The sequence below is a fragment of the Uloborus diversus genome, chromosome 5 (genome assembly GCF_026930045.1).
Source record: "Uloborus diversus isolate 005 chromosome 5, Udiv.v.3.1, whole genome shotgun sequence".
NCBI lineage: Eukaryota > Metazoa > Arthropoda > Arachnida > Araneae > Uloboridae > Uloborus > Uloborus diversus.
In genome coordinates, this window is record NC_072735.1 from 161,660,927 (window position 1) to 161,680,725 (window position 19,799).

Below are 19,799 nucleotides of genomic sequence, written 5' to 3' on the forward strand. Positions count from 1 at the left end.
GACACCAAAATTGAATCAGCATCTGTTCCTGTTAATGGCAACATATGGAGCAAATTTTGTTTGATTCCGCCACTTCCTGAGGAATAGCAAGCACGCGTAACTCAAAAAACGTCCCATTGCTCACCCCCCTTGGAGAAATTCGCGCCAAAAACCAATGGCACAAGTTCACATAGCGGCACATATGTGTACCAAATTTCGTTCTCATGCGGTAGTTTTTGCTGTAGAGCGGCCCCAAAAAACTGGTCACACACAGACGTGACACACACACACATTTTCCAAAAATAGTCGGAATGGACTCAGCACACCCCAAAGCGTTCGAATTCGTCAAAATTCGAAAATTTGCACGAATCCAATACTTTCTTCTACATATTATTAGATATAGAAGAAAGTAAAAATCAGTAATTTTAATGCAGATTAGTTTTATTCGAACTTTATTTTTAACGGCTTGTACCTTTTTTTCCTTTGAAGATAGAAGGTTATTTTTCGACCATAGATCGAGATATTTCTGGTTTTAAAAATGTCGCTTTTTCCAACGGTGTCAAAAAGAAAACTGTGGGACAATTCCTTCTCTTTTTATTGATAGATTTAATGAAGAAAGTATAGCCAAAATTTCAGCTAAGCCTAAAAAAGTTCGGAATAAAAACGTAAATTGCTCCCGTCGTAATGAAATTAGAGCATTGAAACAAATTGCTTAGAACGCGGAAAATTCTACCCTTTTCAACGATATAAAATATTAATATTTGCAAGTAATTTTTCACCCCTTTAATAGCCAATAATAGGCAATTTATGTGAAATTTGGGCCTAAATTGGAATAAAAAAAGAACTATTTATCGGATTTTTATCGAATTATATAAGAATTTTTCGAATAGGTGCAGTGGTTCTGAAGATTACCTCGAACATATAAACACACAAAAATTCGTCCTCTCTCTTTATAATATTAGTATTATAATATTAATATTAGTATTATAATATTATAATATTAATTTTTTCGGGAACTTTTGATTTGCCGTTTTCTTACTTTGAGAATGCATTTTGACGGGAAATTTTGTAGTATTTTTTTTTCTCTAATTGAAGCATGATTGTTGAACACGCGTCACTTAACAAAACTTTTTTTTTTTTTTTTTTGAGGGAGACCGTGCAAAAAGTCGGGCAATGCAGCTAGTTAAAAGTAAAGGAAAAAAAAATTGATGAATAATTTTTTTGAGCAATCACGATTGCTTATTGTTCTCACTTGACTGTTTTTGGTGTTACGCTAATTTCATTTTCCCACCAGCACCCTCTGCCAGCACCACCGTCGACCGGCTCCTCGCGATGCTGCTCCTCATTGCGAAAACCGTCTCCAGGTTGCGTCCATATTCTACATACACACGCAAGCATACACGCACGCACACTCACACACATACCCACATACCCACACATACACATACATACCCACACACTCATGCCTGCACACAGACACAAACACAGGCCTACACACACTTACACATACACACATACACTCCTGCACACAGACACAAACACAAGCACCTACACACACACACTCACACTCACACACATAGTTGAGGAATGCTTTAAAGCAGTTTGAGGGGTGCTTATAAGTGTCTAAAATAATTTGGTATGTTTTTAAAAAATTGTATACATACCCTTTTCTACAACGCGAAATTTCGACTTACGCGAGGAGTCTTGGAACCCATCCCTCGCGTAAGTCGGGACTCGACTGGAAATCGAGATGAAAGTCAACCGTTTCGAGATGACATCTCCCTTTATCGCGTTCTCCTAAGTCTTGACATGGTCTGCCAAAGAACTGAAGTGAAGCAAATCGAAATTAAATTTTTTGGAGAGTTTTCGATCTTCTCGATTCGCTTATGTAGCCAATTTTCTTACTTTTTATGACAACCATAGAGCTGTGAGCACTGAATAAGTTAGGAATTGGTCTTATTAACGGACGCCAAAATAACCTTTTATCGCCATTCACCGGTCAACTAACAACAATTTATTACCGCTGTGGTCTGTTCGGAATGAATCTGATCGAGTCGTGTTATATATTAGAAATTTAATATTATTGTTAAAAGTTATTTTTGTGTGAGTGTATAAAATACTGCAGAGAGCTGTTTTTGCAGCGGCTTGGTTCTGATATTGACGAACTATCATCTGGTAGAACAACTATATAATAGACATATACTTAAGAATCATATAGTTGTATTGAGGACAAAGTTTTTAAATTGAATTTACTATGCTTATTGAAGACTCTGAAGCTCTAAAGAGCTGGTTGATTTCAAATCTCTCTAAAATGTAAGGCTCATGTTTCTTACAATTTTTTGTGTTCCTCACATGCCATGTAATTTAAAATGACCAACTCCCTATAAATCTTATCCATATCTGTTTCTTTCCACTTAACTTTTAATGTATTAATTGCTTTCTCTTTTGCCTTAATTTCAGTTCTTTTTGTTTTCATATCATCTTTGTTCTCATAGTTAATTGATTCCAGCTTTTATTTTGTAAATTTGAATTTAAATGGTCACAAACCAAAGATCTTGTTTGAAAAGAAAAAAAGACTGGTTTATGATGCGAATTATGCAAAGGTTGAAAAATCATTCTGTCTTGAATCCCCTCCCCTTCATTTTTAGTAAAATCTGATAATCAAGACCGCAGCCCCCCCCCCCCCCCCTCTTGGCTTGGGAAAATTAATGTATGTATTTACATGTAAGAGGGTGTGGTTATTTCTATGTATAACTTGGGAAAATTAATGTATGTACTTACATGTAAGAGGGTGTGGTTATTTCTGTGCATAGTTTTATTTACATTGTGGATCAGTGGATCAGCTAGAGGAAAGTTTTGGGTTCCCTTGGTTTTTACACGTTGGTTACAAGTTGCCAATCCTAATACGGTTACTTTAGGATTATTGGCAGTATATAAGACCATGTATGAACGAACCCCATATAGAAGGTAAGTTCTGGCTGCTCGGCTGTTGAGTATATACCCTTTGCTCCCCCCTGCCCCCACCACCTGGAAAAAAAAAGAAAATGTTTGACCTACCGATAATGATATTCTTTTGTTAGTTTTGTCATCTTGATCGATCTAGTACACTAAGATGGTAAATTCGACGAAAGAAACTTGAATTTGGTGAAAGTATATTAGCTGAAATTTCTAAAAAAAGGAAAATGGTTTTGCTTTCATCACTATTATTAGAAATTTTGCAAGAAAAAAATGTCAAATTGGGGGAAGACAATGTCTAATGGATTATTCATCAAAACAACAAAATTCTCTAAAAACGCAATACTTCAGTGAATAGAATTTCTTTTGAAATCCTTACAATAAAACGATCAGTATAAAAAAATAATAAAGAAAAACTTTTCCTACCCCAGTATAAAAATTGGTCTCCCAGATTTCTGAACGACCAATTTTCGGTCCTGTACAATACTAATTTATCAAATCTATCCTTTTCAAGGGTCGATCCAAAAGTAAAGTTCTCATCAATTTTATAAATATACGGCTCTGTCTATTCTCATTGAAATTTACATCGTTGGAAAGAAAAAATTTCTCTTATTTTTATACATAATCCGCATCTTTTACTGTGCATTATTGTTGACGGTACCTTAATTTCAGTATTAAGTGTCGCAGACCCCCCCCCCCCCCAGAGTGGGACATGACAGTCAACAAACCACTCCATTCTTGGTTGCAGTCAGGAGCTCAAGTCTAGTGATTACCACTTGTTTCCCAAGTTTGAGGAACACTTTAATGACCAACGTTTTCAGAGCGACGACAAAGTCAAAAAAGGGGTGAAACACTTTAGCAACAGGTTAGTGGTGGAATTCTGTGACATTCGATACAGAAGTTTGGGCGCCGTTGACAATAATGCACAGAAAAAGATGACGAATATGTATAAAAATAAAGAAACGTTTTTCCTTTCCAGCGATGTGAATTTCAATGAAAATAGACAGTGCTGTGTATTTGTAAAATTGATGAGATCCTTACTTTTGGATCAACCCTCGTATTTTTAAAATTCCCTTTTGCATTCAGAACTTTTGTGGTTGTAAATTTGTTTATACAAAATCTCTTTAATTTGGACATAACTCTCCCTGGTTTTTATCTTTTAATGTTGGTAACTGTGGAATTGTATGTATTTAAAAAGATTTTTTTGACTGGTGCTGTACTAGTATAAATTTTGGGAAAAATCAAAGTAACAGATGTACCATTTGCAAGAAAAATAAAGTAATTCATGATGTTTTATAGCTCATTTATTGATTTGCTGGTTAAAATTTTGTCATGTTAGATCTAGCCTAACATTTCCTTTCACCCTGTACAAGTTTTCATTTTCATGCATAAAATTAATCTCAGAACAATACATTTTTGTGAATGGTTACAGACGTACTATTTTTGGACTAGATTTTTCAAAATGAGACTAGTATTGATCAAAATTTTCTGATTTACTACCTCTCACAAGTGAAAGGATATTTTTCTTGCTGACTTTAATGTACTATGATCTAAAAACAATCAAATCATTTAAGGAATTTGTTTTTTTTATTATAATGAAAAAAGATATTTTGTGTTGGTAACAGACACATTAACAGTGTAACAGTGGTAACAGACATACCTTTTCCAAAAGATTGATAATAAGAATGAAAACTGACAAAGAGGTGTACATATGATTAAATCAAAATTTTAATACGGGATTTTGAAAATGTCGACCATGGTTGTCAATAATTGAAAAAGTAAACATCCATGTTCACAGTCATAATAAAGCAATAGCATAGTGAATGATAATGTTCAGGTCCATTCAAGAGCTCTCATATGGGGGGGGGGGGGGGTGGCTCAAGCCCCCTCCCCCACCTAGAAATTAGAAGTTCCTTGCTTTTAGTACTTTTTTCTTTGCAAAAATGTAAAAACATTTCTTTGCAAGCCATTATATTGAACCAGTTATTAAAAATGTCAAATTTTATTATACTCTAATCTACTGAAATTGGTTTCCATGAGGAAAATATCCTGCTTAACCATGAGGAAAATATCTGAGCCCCCCCCCCCCCCTCTAAAATTTTGCATATGGGGACCTATGGGTCCATTGTCAATAAATATATTGCTATATTTTTAGTTTTCTTCAAATATTTCTCCTCATATCTAACATCCCCCCAAATCAGATTCATAAGTTCAGCTATGAATAATAATTCTTTGCATTTAGTTGCAATTTTAACATTGACAAATGATCCTAATGTTTCAGCATTAGGATCATTTTCATCCTCCTCACATGCTGTTCTGTTTCATTTTCCAATCTTTCATTTTATCTATTCTTGAAGACTTATCAGGTACAAGAATTTGATAGTCTTTTATATAGGTTTCATGTAATGTAATCTTAGAGTATTAGGTGCAGCTGTTATTGAAATTGCATCAGATTAAATATGTATTTTTGTACTGTTCTCCATTGCAATTAAAACAAATTCTGATGCAGTATTAATTATACCTTGATGGCTCCCCCCAATACCATCAAACATTCCTTTCAGAAGAAAAGTTACAAAATAGTTTCAAGCAATCTTGAGAATTTTAATTTTTTAACACGTTTGACTGCCAGAGCAATTTTTAGAAGTCTGGTCTAAAATGACAATTTGATTTAATCACATTGTACAAGCCCAAAAGCAGAATACTTGACGATGTTCTGCAACGCAAAATCATTTGACCAAGCTTGTACTGCAAGTACTTCAAGCATTGCATACACATTACACAAGCAACTAACGTAACCTTTTCCACAAATAGGGAGCCCTAAATCAAAATTATTTCACACAGGAGTTTTTTTTTTTACTTCTCTGTTGCTATGCATTTCTGTGGAACCCAAACTAAATGAGTTTCTCTAAATATATTTAAAGTGCTTTCTAAAATGCATCGAGAGAGCAATGATAAATGTTTGTTATAAAAATCCGAACCTAGGAGTCAAACCACGTTGTTTTGGTTAATTTTACGTGGCATAAAGGAGCAATTAAAATAATGTTAATAAATAAATAAATTATTAAAATAATAAATAAAATGAGTCGTGTTAGGGTAGCATATAAAAAAAACACTTCAAAGCTTTCTAAATAATGGAAATATTTTTAGGATGCAAAAAGATTGAAATCTCAAACAAACACATGCAATTTTCGCCGATGGACGTGTTCAATTTTGGCATTTTTCAAAAAATTTGTTTATGGAGGAAATTACAGTGGAGGAAGATCGATTGGTGAAAATAAGGAAAGGGGGCTACCAAAAACGCTAGAAAAATCAGAATCTTTTCAGATTTAGAATATGAAATTTCTATATAAAATCTGCAAATATCTTCCAACTCAAGATAGAATTTTGCACAAATTCTGCAGATTTCTTTTAAGTTCAAAGTAAATCTAAAGTTCCAGCAGATGGCTTATTGAATTCAACATTTTTTGCTGCTTTCCGCCAAATTATCGTAAATTTCCGATAGTTTTAGATTAAACTTTTAATTTAAAGAAATCTGCAAAATTTGTGCAAAATTCTGTCTTGATTTGAAAGGTATTTGCAGAAAATCTGCAGTTTCTGCAGACATTTTACAGAAATCTGAAGAATTTCTGCAGAAAATTTGTCTGAGTTTTTCTCTCACAGTTAAACAGAATTGTTCTGCAGCTCACGCATCTGTTCTGCAACATATGTTGCAAATTTAGTAGTATTCTGCTTTGGGATGTACAAGTACGAGATAACTCGTAGTTGGCATCCTAGAAAAGAACACAATTTAAGAATTATTTCGCAGTTGGCAGTCAACATGTTAAAACAATTTAGAATTAAAAATAAAAAGTTATTGTTTAAACTGAGAAGAAACTCTTTCTAAAAATATATTCACTTTTCAATGTATGAGATAGGTTATAAACTCTAATTTTTCAACAATCTAAAGAGAAACTAACACATAGCCCAGGGAGCACTTTGAATTTTCTTTTGACTTTTAAATAAAATTTAAGAAATCCACCTGTGAAACAACTTTGTTCACATGCACTTCAAATTTTCCATACTTTAACCATGTTTACCATACATATGAATTAAGAATGGTTTTTGTTGCTTTTTCAGTAATTTGAATTGAGTCATTTTAAGAGGAAGAAGGTGTAAATAAATACAGTTAGCTCTCTATTTAACAATTTTCTCTATTTAAAGATAGCTTTTTACAGTCCAGATTGCTCCACTGTAGTTTTAAAAGCATTCTATTTAAGGACACATTGTACTTAAGGACAATTTTTTGTGGTCTCTTGAAAGTCCTTAAACGTAGAGTCAACTGTACTACAAACTTTACCAAGATAAATAACCAAAAATTTTTAGCTTTTTTTTTTAATTTTAAAACTAAAAAAATTTTAAATATACTTTTTAAAATTCCTATATTTTTTTTTTTTTTTTTTTTTTTTTTTTTGAAATAAAATTATTGATGATTTGATAAAAACAAAAGTTTTTTGTATTTAGAATATAAAAATAATCTAAGACCATCTAAAAAATGGAAGATCTAAAAATGAATAATTTGGTAATGGACCATTGATTTACCCAATTATTTTTATCAAATAATAATTATTTTTTCAGTATAATATTATTTAACTGAAACAAAAAGTAAGCCTACATTTTGGGAGTTATCTGCTAAGAAATAAATTTATAGCATTTTTAAACACATTAAATTATTGTTAAAAAATCTTTATAAACTAATCAGAACCTTTGAATATTATACAAATAAAACAGGTGAAAAGGAAAAAAAATTGATATTTTCATAGTCTAACTTATTACCCTTATGTACTGCTGTTTTTCAAAACCAAAAATCTATCGTAAGTATAATAAGCATTATCAATACGTATTCAAAATCTGCAAGCTTTAACTGAGATATCATTCAATTCTTTACGTTGCAAATTTGAATTTTTGAGAAAAGTTTTAATTTGAGATGATTTTGCCCTCTTAGTTCCTTATTGAAGGGGTATAACCCTACTATCATGCCATTGCTATGCTGCTGAAATCTATATCTGTTATTATTTAAAATGAAAATATGTATATTTATGTAACTATTTTATTTATAGCTGCGATGCTGATCCTGCTGCCCTAGCCAAGTATATTTTGGCTCTTGTTAAGAAAGAAAAGCCCGAAACAGAATCACGAGCTTTTTGTTTAGACCAGTTAGAAGTATTCCTGGGGAAAGGTAATTGAAAAATCTTTGTTACTTTGTTGAAATAATTTCTTTTTCAGTTTCCTTTGAACTTTGATATGATAAGTATTGAGTCAGTTTCAAAAATTTAAGGATTTAAAGTGTCTTAGTCTTAAATAATCTTAATTTTATTTTTTAGTTATAAAATATAGTCAATTAATGTTGACCAGTATTAGTTTCAGTTACTCAGCAAAGGGGGGTGGGGGTCAAATGTTTGAAAATATAACATTAGTTTTTAATGTGTTGTGAAATTAAATAAACAAAGACATAAGAAAGATTTAAAAAATATATTTAAATTTACTGTTATGTAGAATCAGTTGCTAAATTCTTTTTTCAGCATAGAATAGTGATGTTCATAGGAAAATTATTTGTGATTTTAACAGAAATCTGTACTTATTTATTTTCAGTACCTACTTATCTTTCCTTTAAAAAAATTATAACTAACAGTAAGCATAAAATATATGAAATGTTGCAGATAGAAATTTAAAATATTGAACATAATTTTTGTTTGAAATCTTTTTTTTTTTTTTAATGCCTTGATTTTGTTTTCGAACTTTTGCTTAAATCATGTTCTTTGTTTTAGAAACTCAAGCATTTGTAGATTTGCTGTTTGAAACTTTGAAAACTAAAGTCTACATTTCATCAAACAAATCTTGTGCCAAATCGGATACATCTGATTCTGTTGTGACATCTGCTAATTCAAAACTAGTTTCATCTCCTGAAAGAAATTTTCCATCATCAAAAGGACATGAAGTAGTATTTTTCTTACAATTTTTTTAATGAAGTTATTCTCATAATTTTTATTTACAACTGTTAAAGAGGTCTAACAAATGTTTCTCAAAAAAAAAAAAAAAAAAAAAAAAAAAATTGTTCTCTTACAACAGTAGGGGAAAAGCAGGAGTGTTTGTAATGTGAACATTCTAAAAATTTTGGGCTGCCATTTCCGAAAATTTTGGGCTGACAATACATTCTAAAACTGAAACATTATTTAAACTAGTATGTTGTGGCCATCACGAAAGTTTCTTCTATGTCTTTCTTATAATTCTGATCCCTCCCTATGCTTGAAGTGGAAGCAATATTCCCAACAAAAGCAAAATTACACACACCAAAACTTGACGACCATCCCAATTCCTGATTTATCTTGAAAGCAAAGCAAAGAATGAAAATTGAAAATTATTTTAAAAGTCTTGCTTAATATAATTACAAACATTTATTTGTTAACAAACACAAAATGGCAACAGTTAAAAAGTTTAAATCATCGTGATTTTCTGGTCATTTTCCAGCAATTAAAATCACGCGAAACATGCAGACAACAGTCTATTACGATTTATCTTTCTTATTGTTATAATTATAAAGCTATTTTTATTCACACACACAAAAAAAAAAAAAAAAAATCAGCCCCCCATGGAGCGTCTAATTCCAGTATTTCTCTATTGTTAGAATTGAATCCAAAACACATTTCTTCAAATATCTTGAAGGCTCATTTTTGCAGATACTGTGTTTACCTGCTCACGGCAGAATGGTGGTCTAAACATCGGCAACAAAACCCCCTGTATGGCAAGCAAAAACCAACCAGCCTGTCTATATCATCCAGATACTGCAGTTTAATACTTTTTAGAGATTGTCCGGCTGGAATATCCATAAATGAGCCATCCATAAAGGAAACATAAGAAAACGTTATGTACTTAAAAAAATAATGATCTGTATGTGTTGCGGGTGTGAACATACAGTCACGCCCATTACACATACAAATCAGTTATTTTTTAAACTAGGGGGCTCCTCCCCCTGCTTATTGCCTCTCAACAATCCCTGAAGATTACTTTGGAAAATTATTTGGTTTGCGGAAATTTCAAGTGCTTGTTAAGAAGAAACAGATTAAAATACACCTTACAATTAGAACAAAATAAAAATGATGGTCCCCCCTCCTGTAGAAAAAAGTGTTTCAGTAAAGAGCTCATTAAATTTAGAAAAATATTAAAATCTTTTTTCAACCCGAACACAAAAAGAAATTAATTAAAAATGCATACAACAAAATTATTTTCATGAAATGCTTCAAGAAGCACCCCTTCCCCAAGATTCAAACTAACTTGTATCAAATTTCGGAGCTTAAGGGCCTCTTGAACATCGCCATTTTGTATGTCTGAAAAGTAGCTTTCAAATTCAGTCTCTAGTAATATTTTACTCTTTACAGGGTTCGTACGGGTCATGGAAATCCTGGAAAGTCATGGAAAAAAAATAACAGAATTTCAGACCTGGAAAAGTCATGGAAAATTGAAATTTTCATTGAAAGTCATGGAAATTTATTTCAAGTCATGGAAAAATTTCCTGGACAAAGAGAAAGGAACAGTAGCTAAAGGAGCATTAGAAATCTTGAGTGATTTAACAGTATAGGGCATAAAAGCTATTAAAATTGGAAAATTGAAAGATCGAAAAATCACATCTGAATTTTGAAATCTCATTGCATCCTTTTCTGTCGCATCCGCTTGCCATTTTTTGCGATGTGATTTTACTGCCTGGACATCACTTATTTAGAATTTTCTGTTATTTTCAACACTTCTTATGTTTCATATTCTGTAGTAGCAAAATTTCATGTTCTTAGCTTTGCCACGCCCACTCAAAAAAAAAGCAATTCAGTTGCATGCGAGTTCGATTCCATTTTTTCGGAAGGACTTTATTATTAAATTTATCTGAATTTATCTTAATTTGTTGAATGTTTTAGAAAATAAAGATCTTAAGTCAGGCGATAAAATACAGAAAAAGAGGAATTCTAATGCTCTAAAACAGTAGTGCCCAACATACGGCACGCAAAACTAATCCATGCGACCCACTGCTATGTTCAATGTCGGGAATTAAACGTGTTCTGGAATTTCTTAACATATTAATTTATATGGATTTGCAAATATGCAAATTTGTAAATAAAACAAGTATACTTTTGAATCAGAAGATTGATTCATTACTGAATGGTTTTTTCAAAAAAGATCTGGTTTAGAAACATAAAAAAGAACTAAACTATGTGGCTTTACTTCAAAGAACCAAAATACTGTGAAGTTACGTGGATGATTAAAGGCACTATTGACACTAAAAGGTAACTTTTGAAGCAAATTTATTGAAACTTAGTAATGACTCATTCCACCTTTGTCCCATTCAATGTTATTCTGCCTGTTTTTTAAAAAAAATAACGGACATTTAAGCATCATCATGTTCGCTTCACTGCATTTTTACTTTATTTAAATTTACATGATGAAGACAAATAAGAATAGTTTAGATTTTTAAGTGTGCACTTATATTTTTTCCATTACGAGTAAGTGCTTCAATGAGGCTGTGGCATTCATATAGACGTTTTGCTAATGCTCATTTCTAAATATTACCAAGTTTGAGATTAAATAGTGCTATTCTCTTCGTGTAACGAGGTCATGAAAATTTTCATTGAAGTCATGAAAAGGTCTTGGAAAAGTCATGGAATTTTTTCATCCAAATAGAGTATGAACCCTGTCTTTAGCTCCTGGCTTGAACTGCGTTGAGTCGAGGACTTTCGCTAAATTAGAAACCCTTATTTCTGCTGTGCTAATTAGTTGAGAGAATGGAAACAAGCTCCATCTGATGCAGGAAAAAAAAGTTCTTTCAAATGATATAGGATGTTAAGGGGTGTTGGAAAATGTTCACCCCTTCAGTAAGCAATATTATGTCAAATTTTAGGTTGAAAAAAATAATTATGAAAAAACTACTTCAAAATTTAAAAAAATAAATCTCCAGGTGGAAACTCCCGTAACTCAAAGTAATTTTGTAACTATTTTCAAGGCTGTAAGTGCTATGGGATGTCCTGGACACTGGCTCGCTCCAACAACCTTTCAATTTCTTTTGACTTTACTTTTTTAATGTAGACAGTAAAACTTTTTAGATAGTTAATACTTCATACTATGACGCATAATAATTCCTTATATTCAATTATATTTGAATTAAAAGCCAAAATCTAAAATTACAGTAATAAAGTGCAAATATATGTATAAAAATCACACCCGTGCAAATAGATTGAGCATGTGACTCTAGTTTAGGAAATGCTTCAAAAGTCCCGACCCCCCTTCCCATTAGAACTCCATGCCACTTATAAAACTTTGAGTTGCACTATTTATTTGTTATGCTGCATTCCTTTTGTAGTGTTTTTACTGTTAAATCATGTCTGCTATGTACAAGTTAATATTAAAGGAAAACATTTTTTTTCAGTTAAAAAAGAAACCAGATATAAGAAACCCACTTCCTAAAAATTTTTCATCTCAAAAGACCGGAGACAATGCTAACTATAAGTCAAATGCAAGACTCTACAACAAAAGGTGTAAAGATTATGATGGTAAGTTTTCTTTTTAAAACTACGATGTAAGATGAACTTAAAATACTCTCCTAATTACTTTATTGTGTGTTGAACCCATTGTCTTTTGCAACTAACGATGGCATATTACAATTACTGGCTATAAGATGACCTTGCATAGTTATTTTAATATTCCAGTTTTGGATTAATGAGTCTTTGAATTCCTAAACACAGAAAATGTTTTCCTTCAATAAGTTTTTGTATGTGGTTAACACATCTTATTACAGTGAAACTTCCCTTAACGGACACTCCCGAATAACGGACACCTCTAATTAACGGACATTTTTGCAAGTCCAAGTCCCTCAATATAGGCCATTCCATGTAATTCACTCTGAATAACGGACAGTTATTTCACAAGAAATTTTCCTTGCGATCGTAGCGCTTCCAATTTTTTTTCTTTTCACAGAATATCTTAGTAACTGCTTGCCTTACAAAGCTTTTCATCCTCCACAACTGATATTCCACCCCCAACCCCGTCATTTCCTTATCACTGTTTCTTGGAATTAAAAGGGTGGTAAGTGGCAGAGGCAGCGATTGGGGCTTAAAAGTTTGGGGGCAGAAAAAAAAAGAACTAAAAGGCATGGTACTTTTTTCGGGCAGCAAAAAATGAAAAAGAAAAAAAAGTCATAATTTTGTAACGGCTAGTTTTGAGACTATTGAAGCAGATAAGTGAAAACTGATGTCAGCCTAACAATTAACGTACGTTTTTCTTAAGATTTTAATGAATTTTATACACAATAACTATTCAAAAGTTAAGATAAAAAAGAAGAAACTGGGCTCTTTTTCTAAGTGGGGCTCTCGGGAGATGCAATTGAGCAGACCGGCGCCCGTAGTAGTCGGCTTTATGGCACTGTCGTTGCGTTGGGTTGTTTAATTTTTAGACATGAAAAAGATTTGCCCATATTCAAGGTCATATTGGCAACTGTCAATCATGCAATAGTGATACTCGAGATAAAATAAAAAAAATAATCATAAAAAGTGTGTGGGGGGAGGGGGGTTGCTCCGCCGAATCGCCGCCGTTGGTAATGCCAAAAAGAGATGTCAAACTGTTTTAACTGATTACTTTAATTGATTAAATGCTTTTTAAGACAAGTGTGTGCTGTCATTATACCTTTATTAAGAAAAAACAGATTAATTACACTTGACGTAAAATGTAGTAAACCTTTCGCAATTGTTTCGATTGTGTTCTACAAAGGGAACAACAGCCCATTTTGAAAAAGGTAAATTAAGTAGTTCCTCCTAATAGCGGACACCTCCCAATAACGGACAAAACTTCTAGTCCCTTGACTGTCCGCTATTCGGAGGTTTCACTGTACCAACATAATTTTTTTTTAAATCGCTACCTGCCTTTTTAATGTACATTGAAGTTTCTAAATATTTTTGAAATTCTTCCTGTGATAAGTCATGAAATATGTGTACGAATTATGAGCTTTTATTAACCTCAAGTAAGCAAAATAGTAACTAAAAAAAATGTATATATATACACTCATGTTTGTAAAAATTGCAACAATATGAAGGACTCATTGGAAAGAAATAAAATTTACTGCACATAATACTCGTAGTGCTACAATTAAACGAAAATTAATATCGAATGCAGCGACCCCGCGCAGCTATGCAAACCTGTGCACATTTTGTCATTGAATCATCCAGGTGCTTAATGTCATGATTGAGAATAGCATCCCATATGGCTTCAATGTGATGCCAAAGTTCATCCATACCAACTGCCGGATGAGGTCCCATGGGCGTCTCCAACCAACACAATCCGAGACATGCTTAACTGGCATCATATCTGGAGAACGAGCAAGCCAAAAAAGTAGGGTAACCTGTTGTGCACCGAAGAACACTTGTACGCTATGTGTGACATGTGGACGTGCATTGTCCTGCTGAAACACTGCACTAGAAATGCTCTGAAAAAATGGTAATATCTCATGCTTCACACCGTCCCTAAAGTAGCGCTTGCAATTGGGGTTACCCATAATTCCGACTAGATGGGACTGCCCTTAATATTCAGTGGCACTTCAGACCATGATGCCTGGCGTTATGTTGGTATGACGTCGGATTACACACTCTGGAAGTACATGTTCCCATGTGTAACGTCTGACTCGTACACGTCTATCTTTTTTATGCAGATTAAATCTGGACTCATCTGAGAAGATAACCTGTTGCTAGTTTGCACGCCTTGGGTGTGCTGGTGAGCTCATTGAAGCCAAAAGTGACAATGGTTGAGGGTAAAGGGAATCCTTGCATGGAGGCCCTGAAGCAGCAGACGTCGACGAACTGTCAATGCAGCAAGTGTGACACCTGTAGCCATACTCCAACGTTGTGCTAGCGTACAAGAGGACGCTATAGGATCCATCATCGTAGCTAGGCGGGTGAGGTGTCGAGAATCCCGTGGCGTCATTCGGTTGCGTGGGCTGGTGCGAGTACTTTGGCTAATTTCATCGTCCTCTGTCAATCTTTTACCGATATGCATCACAGTTGAGGCATTACGACACGTGCAGGCACTAATTTCTCTATACCTAAATTCACCCTCATGCATGCAGATCATAGGGCCACATTCAAACTCTTTTACTCGTTCGTATGATGCTCTGCATTTTGGACGAGGCATATTGAGTTCTAGAGAATCATCTACCATCATCAGATAATTATACAATAATTCCAAAACACTTCTACAGCCCTTTATAAACAGAGTCTATGCGGCAGTTCAGAGAGTATAACTCGGTCCACGCATGAGCGATGTGTCTGTAATTCTAATCATTTGCATATCTTATCCTGCTATACATTCCCTGTGTATTTCAGTTTATTTGTATAATTCCTTCTTGGTGTTGCAATTTTCACAAACATGAGTGCATATTGCTGCAAACCAAAACTGTTATGGGGAAACTCCTCTACTACTAGATCAATAAAAAAATCAATCTACTTAACTCACAACAAGAACTAAAAGAAATCTGTTAAAAGGAAAAAAAATGTTTAAGACCTATTCAAGTTTTTGCAATCAAGGATTACAGTCGGGTGGTTATTCCTTATTTCTAAAAATTGTAATTTTGTATAAATGTCAAGTAATCTTTTCTTATCTTTTGTTTTTACCAACTATAATGCAAAAATACAAATAAATTGCAATATTTGTACCCTAATTCATGAAGTAATTACCAAGAAGTGATCAATTCAGTAAGAAATGTACACAATTGTAATATTAGGCAGATTTACTGTAACGTGGTTTTGGTGAGTTTTCAGAAATCTTTGCACCAGTAATCCCTAGAAATACATTAAAATATTAAATTTATATCAATAAATAAATTAGGCCTCCAAACACACTATAATTTCCATTAAAATTTAAAATAATCTACCACATAGACAAAAGAAAAGTACGGAGAAATTAAAATGCCGACTTAAAAATACATAATCTTTCATAGCTGTGTATGATGGGTGAGTGTTTGAAATTTCAAGATATTTTCTGCATTCTTCAAATAGTTATTTAATTTTGAATTATAGTAAAAGGGAAAAAAATCACAAGGTCGCCGAAGGTAAATGGGCCCCTTTGTCAGTTTGGTCTCTGTATCCCCTCTCCCGATAAAGTTTTCAAAACTTACTACTACTATCATTCAGAGCGGGGTCCTTCCAGGGAACCCCACTCTCTTTCTGACAAAGCTGACATGACCTCTCGTGGGCCCATAAAAGTGAACGTGTATTGGTTAAAAAAGCATCTTAATGCAACAATTAAAAATTAACCAATTGAGGTATCAATACGATTCATAGTTAAAATTAAACATATACCATTGATATTGCACTGAATAAAATGTTTAAGAAAAATACTAAACAGAATTATTTTTATTTTTTAAAAAAATGAAAAATCCCAATAAGAATACTTATGTCGCACATTTATCTCTCTAGAGGGAGTGCAGCTCATCTTTTTCAGTTCCGAATAAATATAACTTTAATTCCGAAATTAAGAGGAAAAATATTAATGCCCTTCATAACATACAGCACCATTGAAACGATCTGACAAAATCTCGCTTCACTGGCAACCCCAAATAGAACGAAACTGAACTTCTTAATTTCGCCAAATAAGCGGCACATACGCCGTTGACGGAACTTCCATCGATCCTTTACATGCATGAAAATAGGGTTTTTATGTAAATTGTATGCATTAACGGATTTCATGGGTGCAAGACCTTCCGTCTCAGGACGGATTTCCGTCTTGACAAAATTTCCGAGACGGAGGTCGGGACGGAAAGAAATTCAATGACTTTCTTTTAATTTTTAATGAAAAAAGAAAAATTGAGTGTTTGAAAAATATGCTTTAATATTACTGGACCGTTCCATAACCACAAATTTACATCGACATTCTCTCGGTTTTCCGCCATGTGCTTGTTTTGTTTGCAACGTGCTTTTAGAGGAGTGGCTTTTCGGCTCGCGCCGTTTGACTTTTTTTAGGTATAGCTTTGTTATTTCCAACTCACTGCATTGCAGACCGAGGAGTTTCTCACTATTCTCCCTGATTTTTCGAAGCAATGGGCTCTAATTGAAAATTTAGCCTTTTCTCATGCTATTTTCGATCATCCTTTCGTTTTTTTCATTTGTGTTTTTTTTTTTTTTTGCAAACTTTACACGCATAAATGAAAATTATGTACGCTCTTAAAATGTCTTAAGAGTTGAATCTGCATCACCGATTGAGAGTGATTGCTGACAAGATGAAATATTTTCGCCACAGCAAAGGGCGTCCACATACCAGGTAAAACAGAAACTATCAAGGATTTTGAAGATTTTAATGAAAATGGAAATTTTGGAAATAATCGGGGGGGGGGGGGGGGATTTTAAGCTGGTTGGAAACACCGATGGGCAAACCGTTCCTGCATTTTTAACAAAGACTTGAGGAATCACTAAATTCTAATGTCATTGAATCGAACACTCGCTAGAATGGAAATATGGGTGGGGGGGGGGAGAGAAAGGAAAGGAGAAAAATAACGGCAGCACGAGTTTGCGAAAAAACGCTGCTCTTGCAAAGAGGGTAATCTGTTCGCAAATTAACCCAGGATACTGAGGTCTTAAAACGTTTATATCTTGGACAATCTAGGGGGGGGGGGTGTTACTCACGGGTTATAGTATAAAATATCGAAGAACTGAATTGAAAATATTTTTGAAGCTAGGAGCGGTTCAATATTTCTCCACTGCAAACTCTTAAAAAGTTAAAAGTCAAAAAGTTTTAGGCTGTCTCTAATGATGTAAAAGTGGGTTTTAAAAAAGAATCGGAAGACTGGAGTCTTAAAAACACTAATTTAGGCAATCTTTGGTGAATTTATGAGAGATGGTTTTCGTGTTCTAACATGAAAATATTTTGTAGCTGATGTATTAAAAACGATTTGAGGCTATACTTAAATGACTTAAGTTAAAGGGCATTTGCGACCCTCTCCCGAAAAGTGTTTGTAATTGAAGTCTTAAATCTTTTAGGCTGTCTTCGGCAATGTCAAGAGGGAGGGAGGGGGCTCTCTTCAGGCGAAATTCCGAAACTGGAGTCTTAAAAGCGCAACTTTGGACCGTCTTGGGGTTAGGGGTTCTCCTTTCCCAAAAAATATTCAAAGCTGAAGTATTCAGAACTCAGCTTTAGGTAATCTTTGGAAGACTTAAGAAGAGGGAATTCGAAGGCTTTCTCTCAATATGTTTTAGAATTTAAATTCTTAAATCTTCGGTGATGAAAAGGGGAAACCGCAAATTTAAGTAAAATTTAGTGAACTTAGAGGAAAGAGTTCGGGGGGGGGGGAGGGGTCTCTCTCCCCGAAGTATTGAAATGCTATTTTGGCTATTTTTGAGTGAGTTAAGAGTTAGGGAATTCAGAGGTCTTTCTCGAAACATTTTCGAAATTGAAGTCTTAAAACTTTGGGTTGTCTTTGGCGATGTGTGGAAGGGAGTTGCTCTCTCAATAGAAAAATAAATCTTAAACAAAAACTTACACTGCGTTTAGTAAACACAATGAGAGGGGGGGGGGTATTCCGCACCCCAAGTCCGAAATATTTTAGTTTCTGAAATTTTAAGAGCTTTGTTTTGGGCTATCTTTGGATGACTTAAGGGGGAAGGGTGTAGGAAGATTTTTTCAAAAAGTTTCCAGAATTAAAGTATTAAAATTTTTAGGCGGTCATAAGTCATGTTTATAGGTAAGAGGGATACTATTCCTACAAAACAATTTAGAAACTGAAGCCTTAAAAATTGAAATTTAGGACATTTGTGGTGAACTCAGAGGAAGGGGTTCGGGAGTTCTCTTCCCAAAGTTCTTTGATGCTGAAATATTTAAAGCGCCACTTTAGGTTATATTTGAGTGCCTTAAGAGGGATGTGATTCGGGAACCCTGCTGGAGTTAGGATTCAGTTCCCCTATTTCTTTTTTTAATTAATGAATGTTGGAAAGGGTACCTTGTTTAAAAAATATATCTACTTCAATGAAGCAATTTTTTATTGCTAATTTCACTACCTGGTATCTTATAAAAGAATTCTTTTTCAAAAAGACTGTGGGGGAATGGTGACAGTTCATTATCATTAGTCGGCCTTACCCTTTCCCCACCTTTCCTTCTTTTCTAGTTTGTTGGCGCTACCTTGGGTAGACTTTCGAATCAGAACTGATTTATGTTGCAAAAGTGAAAATCTTATGACCTTAGCGATTTTACTGCTACAAACAAAAATGTTTAGGATCGGCAAAAAACAAATGGTGGGGTGCTGCAAACGCTTTTAGCCCTTACATTATCCAACATCGTCTAAAATTACGTTTTTGAAACTTCAATTTCGAAATATTGCGGAAGGAGGGTTCCTGAACTCCATCCCTTCAATAGTGCATTCAAAAAGCGTATAAACGTTATGAAATTTAAATTACAATTTCGTTTGTAAATCTTCGATTTCGGGAAAGCCCGTACCTTCCTCTCCCCCCCCCCTCTTTAATATTTTTTGAAGGTTGCCCAATATTGTGATTTTGGGACTATCAGTTTGAAATAATTGATGTAAGAGTCCCTGAACTCCTCCTTTCCCTGAACTTTACCAAAATGGCCTACCACAGCGTTTTTTGGACTCCAATTTGGAAAAATTTCTGGGGGAGAGCCTCCAGACACAACCCCCCCCCCCTTATTGCCGGATTTTAGATTTTTTGGAATTATGTCAAAACACTTAAATATTACAATTTTAAGGCTTAAAATTTAAATCAAACAGATTCCAAAACTGGCATTGTTGAACTCTGCAACATTTATACATACAAATTTTTCCTTAAGCCCGCATGCGGGCGGCGGGGGGGGGGAGGGGGGCT

The 19,799-nt window shown here is 34.0% G+C and overlaps 1 protein-coding gene across 2 annotated transcripts in view; it reads left to right on the forward strand.

Annotated features, from left to right (window-relative positions):
• Positions 1–1,870: 1,870 nt before the first annotated feature.
• LOC129222231 (RNA-binding protein 26-like) overlaps positions 1,871–19,799 on the forward strand; it is a 55,918-nt gene continuing 37,989 nt past the window's right edge. For both annotated transcript variants that reach the window (XM_054856709.1, XM_054856710.1), the window contains exons 1-4: positions 1,871–2,292; positions 8,031–8,149; positions 8,739–8,908; positions 12,377–12,500. In XM_054856709.1, coding sequence (XP_054712684.1) covers positions 2,234–2,292; positions 8,031–8,149; positions 8,739–8,908; positions 12,377–12,500 — 472 coding nt within the window. In that variant the 5' untranslated portion in view covers positions 1,871–2,233. The remainder of the gene's footprint in view (positions 2,293–8,030; positions 8,150–8,738; positions 8,909–12,376; positions 12,501–19,799) is intronic.